The 19,638-nt window shown below is 27.4% G+C and overlaps 1 protein-coding gene across 1 annotated transcript; it reads left to right on the top strand.

Moving 5' to 3' along the window:
• The first annotated feature begins 444 nt into the window (after nt 1-444).
• LOC147063114 (uncharacterized) lies at nt 445-4,806 on the top strand. Its single transcript, XM_085960163.1, has 4 exons — nt 445-462; nt 1,888-2,140; nt 2,663-3,231; nt 4,717-4,806. Exons 1-4 carry the CDS (start codon nt 445-447, stop codon nt 4,804-4,806), a joined length of 930 nt encoding a protein of 309 aa, XP_085816289.1.
• The last annotated feature ends 14,832 nt before the right edge of the window (nt 4,807-19,638 follow it).

Raw genomic sequence — 19,638 nt, 5'->3', positions numbered from 1 at the left:
AAAAATTGTGTTTTTAAAAAAGAAGAGCCCCTATTTAATTAGATGAGTTCTTGTTGTGTTTATTGTAATACGAAGACACATATCCGTTGTGGTGTGTGTAATCAGGCATATTGTAACTCTCGAGGATCAGCATCAGCCTCACATATAATATTTCATTTGGTTAAGAATAAGCATCGAGTTGTTTGTGTTGGTGATTCTAATGTTGAATGTTCGAAATGCAAGTCTTGTGTTATTTTTAATCTTGGATGGTTTAAAAAAGATACTATTAAGGATGATGGCAGTATAAATATAGATGAAAGTGGTTGTGATAATAGTAGTGATAGTGTGGATCGCAAGAAAGATGGTAGTGTTACAGATGAAAGTGGTTTTGATAATAGTAGTGATAGTGTGGAGTGCAAGAAAGATGGTAGTGTTACAGATGATAGTGGGACAGATGATAGTGATATGGGTGGTAATGAGAGGGTGATTCTTTGTCGAAACTGTTGTGATCCTTCATTTTGGTCTCCGTTGATTGTAGAGCGTTGTCTCGATTCTTCCCTGGTCAATGAAAAGGCTATTCTTCACAACAATACATCTTCTCTTTTTCATGCAGAATTTGATAGAATATCAGCCGAGAACCAAATTAAATATATAAATTCAATTGAGAAAGGACCGAAGAAGAATGATCACCTAACCAAACTTGATTTAGTAGCCATAGAAAGACCCGACCAAGGACATCTCCCCCACACAAAATTAAGGTATACACTTGAGGAGTATCGAAATATTTACACTGCACTGGTTGAAGCAGAATGTGATGCCGAAAAGAATTTAAAGGAAAGTTTAAAAGAAAAGGATTTAAAAGTTCGATTCGTATGCGTGTGTAATAAATGTAATGACATGGATGGTAACAAGAAAGATGGGCACGTCAAATATGATAGGCATTGTAGAGATCCTTCACACATGGTTTATGTATATTTTCATGTTACAGATGTCGATGCTAAGCTTTCGATTGGTGATGATCTTTTACTTGAAAATTCACATCATTGTATCAAAGCCTGTATTGTTAATAATACAGCTGTTTCTGATGAAATCAAGGCGAGTGTTTATAAAATAGTGGATAAAGATAATGGTAAAAAAATGAGGATTATTAGTATTGATAACTCTATATCTTCAAATCTTTATACTGTTGAGTATGTTTATAAAGATGTTGGAAGGGCTAGAATGCTTAATAGTCTTAATAAGATGGCTAATATAGATCCTACAATTCTCAAGTATATTCTCGGAACTTTCCCATTTTCTCTTGCTAAAACTAAAAAAGAAAATAATAGCAGTAGGGATAGGTATAATGAAAGCATATTATATAGCGATAACTATGGTAAAAATGAAATATTTCTTAGTGATAAACAAGGTAATAATGATAAAAATGGGATGTTTGCTTGTGATAAAACATTTAGTGATGTTAATCTTATAAACCCGCCAAATCTTCCACCACTGAATTCTTCACAACAACTTGCCGCACGTGCTGCCCTTTCGCAACCTCTAACCCTAATTCAAGGTCCACCTGGAACAGGAAAGACAGTTACATGTGCATCAATAGTTTATAATTTAATAAAATCAAGCGAACATAATAAAGAAGGCACAAATAAAGTATTAGTAGTTGCAAATAGCAATACAGCAGTTGATCATTTGGCAATGAAGATACATAAAACAGGCTTACGTGTAGTAAGACTGGTTTCAAAGCGCAGAGAAACACAAGTAGATGCACTATCATTTCTTTCTGTTCACGTCCAAGCAGATATAATCATCAATGAAGCTAGAAAGAAAAAAACTGATCGATACCACAATTTTTCAAAAGAAAAATGTAATAAGACTGGGTTAAGAAAAAAAACAATACAATATATATTACAGACTGCTGATGTTATCACATGTACTTGTATAACATCTGGTGATTCTGCTTTATCAAAACTTAAATTTTCGACTGTTTTAATTGATGAGGCTGTTCAGTGCACTGAACCTGTAAGTCTCGTTCCCATATCAAATTCAAGATGCAAGAGATTGGTTCTTGTTGGTGATCATAAACAGCTCGGCCCCATTGTTGTTGATAAAGATGTGAGTCAAGCTGGAATGAAAATGACTCTCTTTGAAAGAATCGTCATGAATAGTACGGCTAACATCAAGGAAAAAAATCTGGCTTACATTAAATTGGTCAATAAAAGAAAGAATATTCATTTAAGGACTGATGATCTTAGTAGTGAATATGAAAATACGAATGAATATGATACAAGCATGATTAATGCCTCAAATAACAAAAATAATAGTCTTTATCCTAAAAATTATTCATTTAGTAATAATGGGGCTAGGGGCTTTGAGGAATCTCCTTTCTTCAACAATAAAAATATTTGTGTAGGTGGCAATAGTAAACGTGACAATTGCGCAACTGTTTATTCGGGTATGAATGATGGCTCAGACAATATTAATAACGTTATCAATGTAGATTATAGTGGAATTATTCCATATCTACTCAACACTCAATACAGAATGCATCCATCACTTTCATCGTGGATAAACACGCATTTCTACGACGGAAGTTTAATCAATGGAACATCATGCAAATCACTCCTCATACCAAAATCACTTTCTATACTTCCCTTACCAACATTCTTCTATTGCTGTTATGGTCAAGAAGAAATAAGTCAAAGCGGAACATCATTCCTCAATAGAGCTGAAGCTAAAACTGTTGAAGACATGGTTAAGGTTCTCGTTCAAGGTGGTGTAAGAGAAGAAAGTGTGGGTGTTGTCACGCCGTATGAAGGACAAAGAGCTTTTCTTGTTGGGGAAATGAGCAAAATTACAGTTAAAGTCAAAAAATCGAAACAAAACATAACTGATCACGAATCTAATGATGATGTAAATAGTGATAGCAGAAAAGAACCTTGTGAAACAAAATATGACTACGAAACAAGAAAACTAGATATCGACAAGCTAGAAATAAAAAATATTGACGCATTTCAAGGCAGAGAAAAAGACTATATCATCATTTCATTGGTAAGATCAAATATGTTTCAGGGAATAGGATTCGTTTCGGACGGAAGAAGACTGAACGTGACTCTCACTAGAGCACGTTATGGCGTAATTATTGTTGGTAATCCAGTTACATTAGGAAAAAATAAAATGTGGGCTGATCTTTTGTCAAACTACCAGGAAAGAAACTTGATATACGGTGGATGCGTGGGAAATTTAGGGAAAGTTACGGTAACAAGAAAAAACAAACGTATTGATCTCGGGTCTCTTCTAGATGCCCTTGATCACGAGACCCATTCTGAATAAATCTTCTGATTTGTTTTTTATAAGGTACAAGAAGCTGGAAAAAAAAATGTTATTGGTATCGGTATCATTCTTAGTTGATAAGTCAAGGGACTTTTTATTTATTCTAACGGCTTAAATATAATAAAAATATCTTGTTGGTTATTATCAGAGGTTCAAACATCAAAGATAGTAATAATTGAATATATCCAATGAATTAGCATAGAGGTTCGAAATTTAACTACTGTTTATCGATAACGAAAAAATAAAATTTATTTAGGCATCATTTAAATAGCGTAATGGGTCTTTTAAGAAAAACACGTTGAAATATCACTATAACTAAATATATTATGTAATTTGATCAAACTTTAATAGCTATCTTCTGTTATTGTAGAATAGGCGCCATTTGCTCTACGGAGTATCTCATGTAAGAATTTATGTGTTTTACTGTATAATTAATTGGTTTATACACTGGAATTGTAATTAATCCTTGTATGACGACTATTATTTTTTATAATTCACATATCGTCGTTTTTGAAGATTCATATATTTTTCCCCAAAATTAATTGCTTTATATACAGGAATTTAATTAATCCTTGTATCACGACTATTATTGTATGTAAATTGTAGATCGGCGTTTTTAAAGATTCATATGTTTTCCCCCATAATTAATTAGTTATTCTACTGAAATCGCCCTCCGTTTTTTGTATCAAGACCATTATTTTATATAAATTGTACATCGTTGTTTTTAATGATTCATATGTTTTTCCGCATAATTAATTGGTTTCTATGCTGGAATTTTAATTAATCCTTGAATAATGGTTTTAAATTTTGTATAATTTACATTTTTTATTTCAACTCATAAATATTATTTTTTTTTGTTGAACCTACTTTGCATTGTTTGTGTTTCTGATAAACTTTAATAAGGATGGTATATATAAATGTAACATCGACCCAAATAAAAACCATGAAAATATGAAATGATAATTCTAAATTTATTAAGTATTATACTATCATCATATTTTTCCACTAATATACAAATTTTCTATTTATGTACACATGTTGCTTATAAATAGAAAAACCATTCTACATAAGTTTCTATTGAAAAAAAAATCATTTTTCATAAATGTTGGACCATATATTCTTGAAATTTCTCATGAATCACAATGAAAGTTTTTATTCTTAATATTATAAAATATTATATATATGGATGTATACATTTGCCTTCTGTTTATTCGTATCCTTTTTATCTTATTATAGAAGAAATTTTACTCTTAAAAGATTAATAATGTTTTTTTAAATATGAAGCTATGATTCAATAAACAATGGAATTCATATGTGAAAGGCGAATGAAAATCTTTGTATTTTTCATTATGGGTATTTGCTTATCTCAAATAATATTTTAGAAAAACTCTATTATTGTTATTTTTCAAGACACTTGAACTCATCTCACTTGAGAGAAGAAGGGCAGTTGATGAATATGGATCTGGGGAAGGTGTCAAAAAATGTATAAAGGAGTTGTGAAATGTTCCCAATAGGCCGATTATGTCCCAATAGATAAAATTGATAAAAAGAAACTTAATCCAATAATAAAATATAATTCCAAATTATTTTTTTTATTAAATAAAGGTATGGCGGACTTTAATTACATAAATATACTTAAATAATAAACAGGAAAAATTTTTAGAGGTGACAAAATATTGGTTGTATCTATTTTGTAAGTTTTTCTACTTAGTGGATAGATATATTTTATAACATCAAAAAAATGCTTTTGATTTGTATTATACTTATAAATCAGATTTTATGAATATTTTAATAAAGTTATATTAGCATTTTAACAAAATATCAGCGGAAAGTTCTTGTCTTATAAATCCAACTTTTTATATTTAAATGAAATCTAAGGATAGTATTTGAAATTATATGCTCGAATTAGCATAGCACAATAAAGTATTAGAGTAGTAATTTTTTATTGATGGGCTAGGTTGATTTTATTTTGTTTTTTATGGATTAACTAAAGTTGCAGATATTTAATATTGTTCAAGAAAACTTAAGAGCGCTTTCTAGAACATATTTGGCTATCGCTTCTTTCCACCTCTTCATATTTACTATCTTGCTCAATACCCCGTTCCTTTTCGAGACTTTATAGAACAAGTATACACATAAATATTATTATTATGACCATGCTAATGCTTCAGTTGGTATTACAAACTCTTTAATATGCAACTTATGGTATTTTGTCAATTACTCTTATTTTATAATGTGTGTGACTGTTTGTGTTCAGCCATATTCGATAAAATTGGTTCATTTAATCGTAAGTCATATTTTATTAGCTTCACATTTTTGACATGTGCAAGGTTATTTGTATTTTTTTATTCCTATTTCTATCATTATATAAGTTTTTATTTTTATCGCGAACTAAAATATGTGGTCTATCGTGCGAATATTGTGTATGTTTTAAACCTTGCGCCTAATTTTTTTGGCCAATTTGTTTTAAATTATTTCTTGAACTGTGTGTCTTGTAATTCTTTTTGATTTTTTAATATTAATGTTCTTACAAGCATACATGACATACAACTTTGTAATGCGTATATTTGTAGTGATGAACAAGCATTCTTTTATACCTACTTTCTAGGTTATCTACTGTTTTATATGCTTCTCCGCAAAGTTGATATTTTGACTTTTCTCCAAAGAGGATATTTCTATCTGCATGAAACAAAATATTTTTTTTTTAGTTTTATCGTCCCAGCTTGCAAACCGATTAATAGATTTGACTATATCAACTATTGAGTCACCGTCGAAAGTAAAAGGTTTTTGATTTAGCTTTAATAGTTTACTTTAGACATGTAATTTTAATTTTATTCCTGCTCAATAAATACTATGAATACATTGTATAAATTTTACTTAGACCACAGATAATTGTTTATTAATGATAGGTGGATTTCTTTATTGTATCATTCTATATTATGCAGCATAAATTTGTGAGATTTATTTATATATAGTCAGTATAGGATAATTCAAATAAATTAAATATAAAATTTTTAATTTTTCTAGCTTTTCTATCTTAAAATACAACAATTTTTTTTGTTTTTTGGTTTTAAATATATTGATTCATCCACCAATAATTTTTTTATGGAATAATCTATTTTAACAGAGTCTTTTAAAATTATTTTCTGAACAGTCATATAGTAGTCTCTCAATAAGATTGCATGCTTTTTAAATGTCTCATGAAGCATAAAATGCTGTATATTCTCTTATAAAATTACAGTCAAATTTTCTCCCAATATGGCAGATATGCTATCTTCTAAAAATCCAAAGCATTTATTCCCATATTTTGCTTCTATGATAGGTATATGTTCGCTTCATCCAACATTATTTGTTGCGGAAATCAATTTATATACTTCATATCCTATGCAGTTAAAGAAATTGTGTGTGAGATCTGTCATTATTTCGAAGTTTTCTGGGTTTTTAGATAGCAGCTTACAATCGATAATGATATATAATGATTCGTTCAATAAGAAGATTCATCTGATGGTATATTTATCGAGGGTAATTTTTTTTGAGAACTCAGCTCGGTTAGTCCATGCCCAGAACAAAAAAAAGTGATTATAGACTTATGCGTCTTGCTGTATTCCCCTGATAACACGCTTTAAAAAAATATTTACTATTAACAACGCAGAAACCTTTTATTCACTTGTTATCGCGCCTATAAATCTATATACCCAATCTGGAAGATAAAGGTTTGCCAATATCTACATTAAGTAAAATAGTTATAAGTTATTGTGTCGTAAGCTTTTATATATCAATCTCAGTAGCAAATAGTTTGTTGGTATATTTATTTTTTTCGTTGTTTTAATACTTGCTTGTTTTATAGCACCTCGTACCCGCCGACTGTACGCAAATTATTTTTATATTAGAGGTTGATTTTCTCTAAATACAAATATTGTATTTCGGTGTTCACATAGTCGTAAATTTATAAAGATTATATGGAGGTTGTAGGGCTGAATTAACTTTCATTCAGAACGTTTCTTTTTGGAATGAGGCAAAATGTCTTTTAATAAAATCAGTCATTCTATATTTTTCCTCTTAAGCAAATATCATTGATACCTTTGAAAATATAATGGTTTAAAGATTTTCTTTTTCTATGAAAAGGTTGATATTCCATCTTATAAGGCTGTTTTACAATTAGGCCGGTGTTTATTGTTTTTGAGAATTCATGGAAAGAAAAAAATGCGAACCTCTGTCTCTTTCTCTTATAAAATATTTAAAATCATTTCAAAATATACATGTTTTGATTCTTTCTGCCACATTCTCTCTAGAAATTCCACAATTTTATTTTCATCTGCTGATACTTCATAATCATATTTTTTGCAATCCGACTATTAAATTGTTTTTATTATTTATTAGGTTGTTTTTACATTATAAATTGCTCGTTGTGCTTTATTTTAAGCGTATTTTTTGTTATTTCGATTTACAACCTCAAAAACATCTGATTTTCAAACTAGAATTTTACACTGCTGCCTCATCATTTTCAACGTTTTCTATTTCTATAGACCATATGATTCTTTGGACTTGTTGTAAAAATCTAAATCTGTGTTTATTCTAACAGACTTTACATTTTTTTTAAGCGGAATTTTGATTTTTTTTCTAGTGCGCACTCGTCTTTTTATTGAGCACTTCAAAGTCTGTTGAGGCTTTATACAATTTCAACGATATTTTTGGAATGATTAATAATACTGATTTTATTTACTGCATTTTATATCATCAAGTATTTTGTTGTTTACTTTGAGGAATGGTGCTTTCTTTGTTATATTAAAATTATATATCTGTTTATTTATAACCTCTTTGCAGACTTCTTTATATATTGCTTTATATTGTAAAAAAAAATTTCACTTCATCTGAATTTATATTGTGGTTCAAATTACTATCGCTTCCCATTATTTTTGACCACGTGAATTTTATAGCCTAGCTTTTTTATCTGTTGTAAAAAAAGGTATTTTTAAACCTACCGTTGTAATGGATCGTTATTTTCTTTCTGCCAAAGCAAGGTATATATTTTAAATGTAGGCGATTTATAGCATTCTTAAATGTAATACATTTTCTAAGAATCAAATTTTTTTAATAATGATTTCATTAATATGTGAAGTAGAAGTATCAGATGCCTAAAAAAAAATTTCATCCGTTTTATTGCTTATTCTGTTCTTGCATGATTAATTAGCATATTTTTTCTGTTTTCGTTTCTTTGTCCCGGGTTTTCTGTTTTATCCATTAGTTTTATATTATCATACTTTTTTAACTATAGCACAACCTTGGATTGATCAATATAACAGATTCTGCCAATACTTCTCACAATTGCATGCTTTTTACAACTTCTTTAAATTATATCTTCTTATTTCAAGTCTCTTCCTTAATCTTGTTACACTTATTTAAATCTAATCATTCCCTTCAAAATTACAATACCGATATCTTCTTATTTCAAGTCTCTACTTCAATATTGTTACACTTATTTAAATCTAATCATTCCTTTCAAAATTACGATGCACATATCTTCTTATTCCAAGTCTCTTCCTCAATCTTGTTACAATTATTTAAATCTAATCCTACTTTCAAAATTACAATACAGATATCTTCTTATTTCAAGTCTCTTCCTCAATCTTGTTACACTTATTTAAATCTAATCATTCCTTTCAAAATTACGATGCACATATCTTCTTATTTCAAGTCTCTTTTTCAATATTGTTACACTTATTTAAATCTAATCATTCCCTTCAAAATTACGATGCACATATCCTCTTATTTCAAGTCTCTACTTCAATATTGTTGCACTTATTTAAATCTAATCATACTTTCAAAATTACGATGCACATATTCTTATTTGAAGAATTATTGATTTGAGTCTCTTACTCAATCCTATTTTTTATGCATATGGTTCGTTGTGATTTATTTAAAATATTTTAAGCTAATTGATCCCATAAGATGGTAGCCACAGAAAGTCAAATTGAAATATTTAAGAAGTTACAAGATTATGAAAGAGAATATAATTTCAAAATAAAGCTACCAAAAATAGTTGTTATAGGATCACAGAGCAGTGGTAAAAGTTCCGTTCTTGATAAGATAATAAACAGAGACATCCTTCCAAAAGGAAATGAGATAACAACGAGATGTCCACTAATAATAAATTTACGAAAATCCGCATCTAATGAATATTGCGAGATTAATAAACACAAAGAAGTAGAACTAGAAGATGCAAAGAGGGTAATTTTACTTGAGATGAAAAAGATTTGTGGAAATAACAAGAATATAAAGGATGAAGAGATTATTATTAATTTATATTTGAGAGATACTTATGAAATTTCGCTTGTTGATTTGCCAGGTTTAACAAAAATACCGATTGAAGACCAGCCAAAAGACATAGAAGTACAGATTGAAAATCTTGTCATGAAATATATAAAGGATGAAAGTGCTATTATTTTGGCTATTTCGGCGGCAAATGTTGATCTTGCGAATAGTGATTCTTTGAGGCTTTCTAGAAAAGTTGATATAATAGGAATTAGAACGATTGGAGTTATAACAAAAATTGATTTGATGGATAAGATGACAGATTGCTTGGATGTTCTTTTGAATAAAAAATCAAAACTCAAGCTCGGATATGTAGGAATTGTAAACAGATCGCAAAAGGAATTAAATGAAAAAATGCCACTACAAATTTCATGTAAAAACGAGAATGATTATTTTTTGAATCATATTGTTTACAAATCTTTGCATCCAAAAATAGGAACTGGGCATTTAAAACTAATTCTTAACACAAATTTTTCCAAGTTTTTGTCACAAGAACTTCCTAAAGCAAAATTAAAAATCGAAGAAAAGATAAATAATTTAAACGATGCACTGCAAAAATACACAAGTGAAAACATGGAAAGATCAGATTTAGTCAAAATATACGCAAAAACAATCAAAAATATTATAAAGGATAAGTATATCGACGGCAAAATATTTTCTTATAAATGTGAAAAGAAATTTATATTCGAATACAATGAATTATTTAAAAATTTATTTGACAATAAAAGTTACAAACTTGATATAAATACTATCAATGAGATAAAAACAAATACTACGCTTTTCGTTTCAGAGGTAATTTTCAAGAAAATCGTTCGTGAGAGAATTGAAACTTTGAACAACAAAATTTTAGGTGTATTTGAAAAGGTATGGGCTTTACTTATTGGTCATATAAGAAAAATCGATTCTGAACTTTTTTGTGACTTATCTCAAAAGTTTGCGAATGATATCGAAAAATTGCTCTCTGAAAAGTTGATTTATTTAAAAGATACTTTTAAAGAGTATGCAGATGTTCAAAGGTCTTTTATAAACCTGAACCATCCGGATTTCAATAAAAAAGAAATAATGAAAAGAATTTATTCGGATTATATGCGTGAAAAGAAAATATCAACCTCTAAAAATACAGATTTCGGGATTTTCAACCACTTTTTTTCACCAAAAAATACTCGATTGGATGTGAATTCAATAATTTTGCACGATAACTTTGAGGTGGATTTAATTCAATGCTATTCCGATGCGTATTACGAAATTTCTCAAAAATCCATGATTGATTATGCCTTGAAATCGGCATATTTTTATCTTGTTTTGTATGCTAAAGATGAAGCAGGCAAATTTTTACTGAATAAGTCAAAAACGTACAAAAATAATTTATTTGAAAGAAACAAAGAGATTGAAGCTAAATTTGCTTCAATAAAAAATGAACTTATGGTCAATATGGAGGTTATAAAAATATTTAATTGAAATAAACTTGGTTCTATACTCTCTCATAAAATCATAATATTTTTTGTATAAAATTGAATAATTCCCTAAAATAAATAATATTTTTTTTCCTGCATAAGAATGGTTTTTAATAATTTTTTTGCATATGAGACTTATATATTCAATTTTTTTACAACGTGTTCAATATTAATGTTAAATTTACAGACTATCTAATGTTCAAGCCACCCAAAAATATGATTTTAATGCCCATTTATTATTTACTAATCATTTTCATCATGCGAAAATTCTTCCAAAAGCAGTTAAAATGGTTTTCTATTATTAGATGGAAATAAAACTTATAGTCTTAGAAAAGAAAATTCTGAACATAAGTGCTAACAATATGTTTTTTATACTTTTTTATATATAATATTATGTCTAATTTATACAATTAAAGTTCCCCTTTTTTTTACATAAGTGCTAAGAATATGTTTTTTATACTTTATATATATAATATTATGTCTAATTTATACAAGTAAAGTTCCCCTTTTTTTTACATAAATGCTAAGAATATGTTTTTTATACTTTTTTATATATAATATTATGTCTAATTTATACAAATAAAGTTCCCCTTTTTTTTCTTGTAATCTTTGAAGTGCAAAAATATTATTATTCCATGATTCATATAAACTCCATAAATGTTGATCAAAGATTCAAAGCTGTTAAAGGGCTTTGATTTTAGTTTAAGAATAAATGATTATCGTACTAATTATGTCTCGAAAACAAATATAATTCATTTTGAGTTATAAATGTGATGTAAATTATATTTTATTCTTTAATGCTAGATTTAATATTAGATGATTGTTATCTCATTACATTTTTAATATTAATTATTCATATTATTTTGTTTTTATTGCTAATAAATTTTTTGTTTTTTTTGTTAGTTTATTATTTTATTTACGATGTATTTAGAACAATGACAGCGCAAGAGGTTATGATTTTATGTATGATGTATCGTGCATAATTACCAATATATAGGATTTATTAGTTATTTGCGATATATCGTGCATAATTACCAATATATATGATTTATAAGTTTTTTGCTATATATCGTGCATAATTACCTATATATTGGGTTTATTTGTTGTTTGCAATAACTTGTGTATATATCTTCTATTTTTCTTGTATCTAGTAAATTACATTGAAATAAATACTCAGCAAAAGCCGCATTAAACTTAAGTTATCAAAATATAATATACTTTAAAAAAAATCATAAGAGCCAAGACTTATATGTAGTAGAAAATACTTTAAATAATGTGGGCTATGGGATCGAAGTAATTGTGATTATGCTGGATATGGAATGAAACATTACAGAGGAAATCTTATCCATATAGATAAAGTATATTGATATGTAGTTTATAATACCAATAAAAGTCTAGAGTTTTAAATGTATTTTTATTTAAAAATACGTAGATATATATTAAAAAAAAACGATAAGATTTAATGATATAAAAGGGCTAGTTAAAAATTATATGGATACTTTATTATATTTTTACTTATATTTTTTATTTTCGCGCCAGGAATCATTAATACAGTTATCTTCCGCATAAAATCGACAATTTTTTGTAGATTAATTTCTATAGAAAATCTTATTACTATTTCCGAATATTATAAAAGGCAGTTATCAAATTATATTTTCTGGATTTTAAGATTAAAATAATTATTTCATGATCTTGATGTTTTTGTGAGAACTGCATTGTTTTGAATCATTGGTGTATTGAAACCAAGACATCAATGATTTCAATTTATTTTTTAAGAAAATCTATGAATTATATAGAATAGCTAAATAAGGTAGCGGATATCATGTTCTTTTGTCATTATTTAAATGGATTATTTCTTAAGTATAATGCCAATATGATCTAATAAGAAATCTAACGTTTTGCTTGAATGAAATTTGTTGTTTATTTATTTAGGCTTATTTTGCCGGCTTAATAATAGTTTAAATTATTTACTTACATATTGTCAGCTTGTGGAAATACTCATTGTATATTGTGCTTCATCGGTCAATTTTATATGTACACTTTTGTCTTATAGACCAACAGAAACTACCCTTCCCCATAAACCAACCTAAAAAACCATTTCAGATGGCGTCTTCCATTATACGCTGACGTGCTTCGATAACTAGATCTTGAAAAAATTTAAATGACTAAGAAAATTGACTCATGTATATATATATTATAAATTCTTAAAAAAAAGACTTCCAGACTTCAGAAAGGAGAAAATAGCCGAAAGTATTTATATGCTTTGCGCACTACAGATCAATCCACTTGTGCTTGAGAACAAAAACTAAAATTACAACGAATAATTTAGCCCTAAAATGAATACATATAAATTCTTAAATATATGACAAAATCATTATGATGAAATTAATAATAATAATTTTAAGAAGGGTGTCGATGAGGATATAAAAGAGAAAGCGATAGTAAAAAGTATTGATGCAGTTTTCTCTAAGGATTTATCACACAATCTGTTAGAGAAAAATATAAAAGTCAAACTAAAAATTAACCCCTAAATAAGATAATAATAATCTAACAAAATGTATATAATTATTTTAAGCACATAGGAAAATATAAAAATATACCCATGAATAAGATATAATAATTTGAACAAAATGTATTGATTGATTTATTTATTTATGGGTTTAGTTTCTTTTTATCTATTTAGACGTGATCATCCCATTGGGAATCTTGCCCAACTCCTTGATGCATCTTTTGACACCTTCCCCTGATCTATATTCATCAACTGCTCTTCTTCTCACAAATTTGATGTGTTCAAGTGTCATGAACAAAATGTCGAAGATTATTTTTGGCCGGTGAGAAAATATAAAAGTCAAATCAAAAATTAACACATGAATAAATTATAAATAATTTGAACAAAATGTCGAAGATTTATATGATAATATTTAGCCAAAAATGTAATTTATTTTCTAATGAATCGAATATAAATAATTTGAACAAAATGTCGAAGATTTTCATGATAATATTTTGCCAAAAATGTAATTTATTTTCTAATGCATAGTATTTTATATACCTACGGGAAAATACCAATTTTTAATACATGATTAGAATATCAAATTATTGCAATATAAAAATATTTTAATTAATGCATGAGCGAAAAATAAATAAATTCTCGATTATTTTACATACACCAGAATTTTATTGGACTTTTATCGAAACGAGATATAATAAAATTGAAATCCTTGAAATATTCACATTTTTGCATATCTTCTTTCAAATATTTCAAATAAAATCTTTCTGAATTACAATGTTCCAACAAAATTACAGCAGTATTATTTCTTCCATAAAATAAAATATCGTGATGTGACATTTCCCCTGTTATTATTAAATTGCCTATTCCCTTCTCTTTATTAAAATCAATGTTAATTAGCTCCTTCTTGAATTCTTCCTGTGCTGATCCCATTCCTATAATAACATTATGACAATGGCTAGCATGAATATCATGTAAAGACAAGCAGTCTGGCACAATATAGCGAATAGATTTGCTTTCTCCTTTTTTAAATATAATCGAATTAAGTGTTTCTAAGTAACTAAAAATGTTTCTTTGATTGTCTGAATCTGGTTTACAAGCAATATATGTGTCAGTAATCTTATTCGTTTTTAAGGAACCAATAATTTCTGCCATCTTGATACACATCTTCCTATCTAAACCTGTGTGCGGAGAATAAACTCCAATTCTGTTGTGCAGTATTTTTAATAGGAGCGAATCCGTAATCTTTTTAATGCTTTTGAAAAGTATTGGATGGTAAGATACAATGTATTTACATTCTGTATCAATCGCTTCATCTATTACAGCCTCTGTAATATCATTCGTAAGCAAAATATTTCTGTTCATAGTTGCTACTGCTTCGGTGTTTTCTTCATCTGCGTTTGATATTAAGACACCGGTATTATCCCATGGTTGCGAATTTTCAACTGGTGCATATTCTGAAAAAAACTTCTTTATTCTCTCCATTTAAAATTATTAAGGGCTCATAATAATAAATTTGCTATTTTTCGTAAAAACATTTTGGTTGCAATAATTTCTATTTAAGACATAAATTTCTTTGCGAAATAATTCACAGAAATAATTTTAGTATATTTGTTTTTCAATTTTGTTTGAAAATAAAAAAAAATCTTTTACTTCGTATTGACTGTATATGTATGTATTCAAGCATGATAGAAAGTTATTTTATATATTTTAAAAAAAATTTAATTTTAACGTAACTGCATATTGTTGATATCTGTGCTATATTTGCATCTATAAAACCATGAATAAATTTAGAATCTATGCAATTCGGATATGCTTACTATTAGTTATATTGTCATGTAAATACCTTTATTTAAAATTAGTCAATAAAACCTACTTATAATATATATTAAATATTCATCAGAGACACTTTTGATAGAATCATCGATATTCCAAACATTCAAAAAAAACATAGCTGGTTTTACACAACTAAAGATTCTCTATAAATCCAGCTGTCAGATGATCGTAGATCTAACTAAAACTAAAACTTTATTATAAAAAAATTCTTTAATGATATTGATGTAAATGTATAAGACTTTTTACGATTTCATTCAGTGAAAATCACTTTTCTGTGGTAAATACCCCCAAACCACCTTATTATGGCCTTTTTCCAGGTCATATAATCTTATAAATGACCTGCTAAGCCCCTTTAACTTTGTATTCAAGATAAATATAGCTTAAAGTCAAAAAAAAGATTCTTTGATCTTCTTTTTATTTCAGTAAATTGTGGATTCTTCTCACGTTGGGGCATCTTTATCACCAAACTGATAATTAATCCCGATTGATCGCAAAATATACAGCAATATCAGGTAGAAAAACACATGATAAAGATGGCTTTGGGTTTTAAAATACACTAGAATGTGGCACAGAAATAAAAAAAAAAATTACGCAATCAAGTTCAAATAATCAAACCCATTATTGATATGAAGGATGTGTTTCTTAGAACGCTGTCCTGATTGTAGTGTCTAATTAAAAACTGTTATTTTTTTCCTAAGGATTTGATAACATCCTTAACAAATCCTACACATGAACTATTTTTAGGAATGTTGGATATATTATATAAAACAGGCATAATATTTCTTCACGACAGACTATCCTGGCAGAAAAGTAAATATTTGACTATATAGAACAAATTTATCGTAAAAATACAAATAAAAAACATTTTTTTATTTTAATTCTAACAGTATTCTTTTCATAATATTTTTTTTATCGATATATGCCCCATCATTTCTGATCTTAAATATCCATTATATGACCTTTAATTTTGCCATTTTCGTGCTTTTGCATTGTATGAAGGAATTGTATTATTTTTTTAACATAAATACAATGTTATACATAATCCAAAAGGAATAATAATTATAAAATATAGATCGGTGAAAATTAATAAAAAACCATACTACTTTTAATTATTGACCAGAAATTAAATAACAAATCACAATGTTTTCTATTGTTGAATCGTAAATTCTATCGTAGAAAAAATTTCTGCACTAATATATTGACTATAAAGCGATATTATTAACATTTGAATCATTAACTTTAAAATAAATTTCATATTTGGTTTTATGCAAAAATTTATATTTATGTATTATTAAAACCACATCTAGTAAATTATTAGATCCCATAATTTTTTCCTTTTCATATATTAAGCACTGGATACAATTTAAATATTTATGTCTCCCATAGACTCTAAATATTGGCTTTATTTGCATTTGAAACTGATAAATAATTTTTAGGCGCATATTTTTTTTAAAACTAAACATTTCACATAGAGTTTCTATAAATATATATTGAACATTTAATATTATGGTCTAAAACCACTATGAATTTAGAATCGCTCATTTTGCATTTAATACATATTTATGCTAAAAAATTTGCATGCAATATGTTTTTTTTCAATAAAAAAAAGTGTTACTTTCCAGAAACAGTAAATAAAATCATTTTTTTAATACAAATATTAACTATATACAGCATAAAAGAATTTAAACATCTCTAATGCATATTGCGTTATTTTTTTCTTGTGCTCAAGTCATTTATGTAATTTGAAAACCTAGAAATATTTTTTAAGTTCCAAAAATAATTTTAAAAAAGCCTCGTAAATCTTAAATTTATTTGACCAAAAACCTATTTAATAATAAAAGTTTTTCTAGATTTAAACATCATATTTTTACGCGGTTTTGGTACGATTTCAGCAAGATCTCTGTTATTTTTCTTAGTTACTAGGATTGCTTATATATAAATTTAATCAATTTTTATGTACTATTTTCTGTAACAAAATTTAAAATAAGTATTCCAACTGTTTGTGCATTAGAAACTATACGGTTGGAATTTCGAGAATTTAGGTGCAATACACAATAATTCTAGCTTTGAAAACGCACTCGCTGCTTATAAGGCAACATACCTAATATTACACACATGAGAAAAGCATGATATACTTAATTTATAGATATATCTAAATCTACTTATGTTTAGAAAATGTTTCAACAATAATAGCTTGATTTTTAGCATATTGGTGATAATCTTGCACAAAATTTTCTAATTATTGCTTAAATTAATTAAAAAGATTTACATATGCATGGGAATTTAATAGCAATTTGTAAAAAACTAAAAATTATAATCGAATTTTCTTTATTTATTTATGTTTTACTTCTATTACTTTTTAGGAAGTTCGCTTTATATTAATAGAAACTATTTCTGAACTGTTGCGTCTCTCTGTGGGACTCCCCTTAGCACTTCTTTTCCCCCGCAATCACCGTGAATTGGGCCCTTTCTCATAGGCGGCAGTCATTATGTGGAGGGAATGAGATTCTGTCCACTGTACATCGCTAAGATATACAAGCTACAACCACACTTACCTATATCCTTGTTGAACGATGTGGGATCCTTTTCCATACTGACTGCACATTTCAACGTCTTACACAGCAACCTCCTATTTCTCATGGCTTTCCAATGCTTTATGGCTTATCTTTTATTGTTCACTGGCCGATTATCTAGTAATATAAGTGATTTACCTAGGCTATTATATATTTTTATGAACTTCAAAATAGTTATTAAAGAAACTAAGCCAAAAATAATGATTGTTAAAATACATTCAAGGCTAGAATCACTTAATCACATTTCAATAGTGTAAAGAGAACACATTTCATAAAATTGTGTGAATCCAAGCGCATAAATATCATTTTATTATAAATTATATATGAAAATACGACCTTATTTACCAATTAATACATGCAAAGGGTAATATAGCAACTGATAATTGTTTTTTTATTAGTAAAAATCGGCATATTGGTCAAAACCCTTTTTATATAAAGGGCAATAATAAAAGGCTTAAAGTTGTCTTTTTGCCGATATAAAGCAAGTTTATACGTTCTCTGGCTAATAAAATTTCAATAGAAAATTGGAAATCTGATCATACATTCCTATTATACGAGCTGTGTATGTTAATATTTAATTTGTAAAATATTGCTGAAATGTGTAAATACATAAAAAACCCACCTTATTCAATACATTTTCCCCATAGTATTTAAGCGTCTGTTTATTTTTTTTTAGAAAGAATTAAATATAAACTTAAAAGATATTAGCATCGGTAATTGAATTTTAGAATTAGAAAATAATAATTGGGCGGATTTTTATGTAGTTTTAATTGATATGTATTGAAAAATAAAAAGAACATCTGGGTATATTTGCTATTATGTCATATTAAAAAATATTTAAAACTTCGATGCCCCAAACTTTTTTCTTTAGAAATGTATATACAAATTTACCAAGTTATTTTTTACATCATCATTTTAACATACTGAGCATAAGAATTTCATTTTCTTAGTTATTATAGCACCATACACCAGTGTGACATAATATTTTCGTATATATTCGATGTTTTCCAGTGTTAAAAGGCAAAAAATCCCATTAAAATATATTATATATTCTAGGTGTGAATATTTCTTTTTTTTAACTTCTTAGTATATTTATATAAATTTGTCTTTTTATTTATTGAAACGTATGTGTGGTTTTTTTAATATTTAGTGAATATTAATTATTTTCACAATTAAATTTTTTTGCTTTTTCTTATCTAAATAGGCTACAATCTACCTTTCAACTTTGCTGTATTATAGAAAATTAATTTTTTGTATGATAAGTTGGCTGTCGAATCAGCCCCGCGTGTATAAAAAGAATTTACATTTTGACCTAATTTTATGTATGCGGGTTTAAAAAGCAAATAGCTATATGCCAATCTAAAATTCCAAAAAAAAATTTATTAGTTATAAAAAATATTTCGAGGAGTAAATCTAGAAAGTCTTTAGAGTTTAATTTTTTCAAAAATTGTGAAATATAGAACCATGCCTATGCACAATAATATAGAAAGATTTTAGTTTATCGTAATCTTAAAAATTTTGTTTTTATTTCAGATGCAACTTTCCAAAAATCCAATAAATTTTTGAATTAATTTTTGATTTGTTGTTTATATCGTAGACGTAAATTTTCTAATATTGCCAGGCATTTTCTTTTATTCATATTAGAATATTA

The sequence above is a fragment of the Rhyacophila brunnea genome, unplaced genomic scaffold (assembly GCF_057557595.1).
Source record: "Rhyacophila brunnea isolate RB1 unplaced genomic scaffold, BYU_Rbru_1.0 scaffold_98, whole genome shotgun sequence".
In the NCBI taxonomy this organism is placed as follows: Eukaryota; Metazoa; Arthropoda; class Insecta; order Trichoptera; family Rhyacophilidae; genus Rhyacophila; species Rhyacophila brunnea.
Note: the sequence above shows the minus strand (reverse complement) of the source record. Positions and strands in the feature narration are given on the sequence as shown.

Excerpts from the sequence above, each read along its gene's own strand:
- LOC147063114 (XM_085960163.1), top strand. Across the intron at positions 2,141-2,662 it reads TGAAAGAATCGTCATGAATA|AAGAAATAAGTCAAAGCGGA; the intron begins GTACGGCTAACA and ends GTTATGGTCAAG. Across the intron at positions 3,232-4,716 it reads GAAATTTAGGGAAAGTTACG|ACACTTGAACTCATCTCACT; the intron begins GTAACAAGAAAA and ends TTATTTTTCAAG.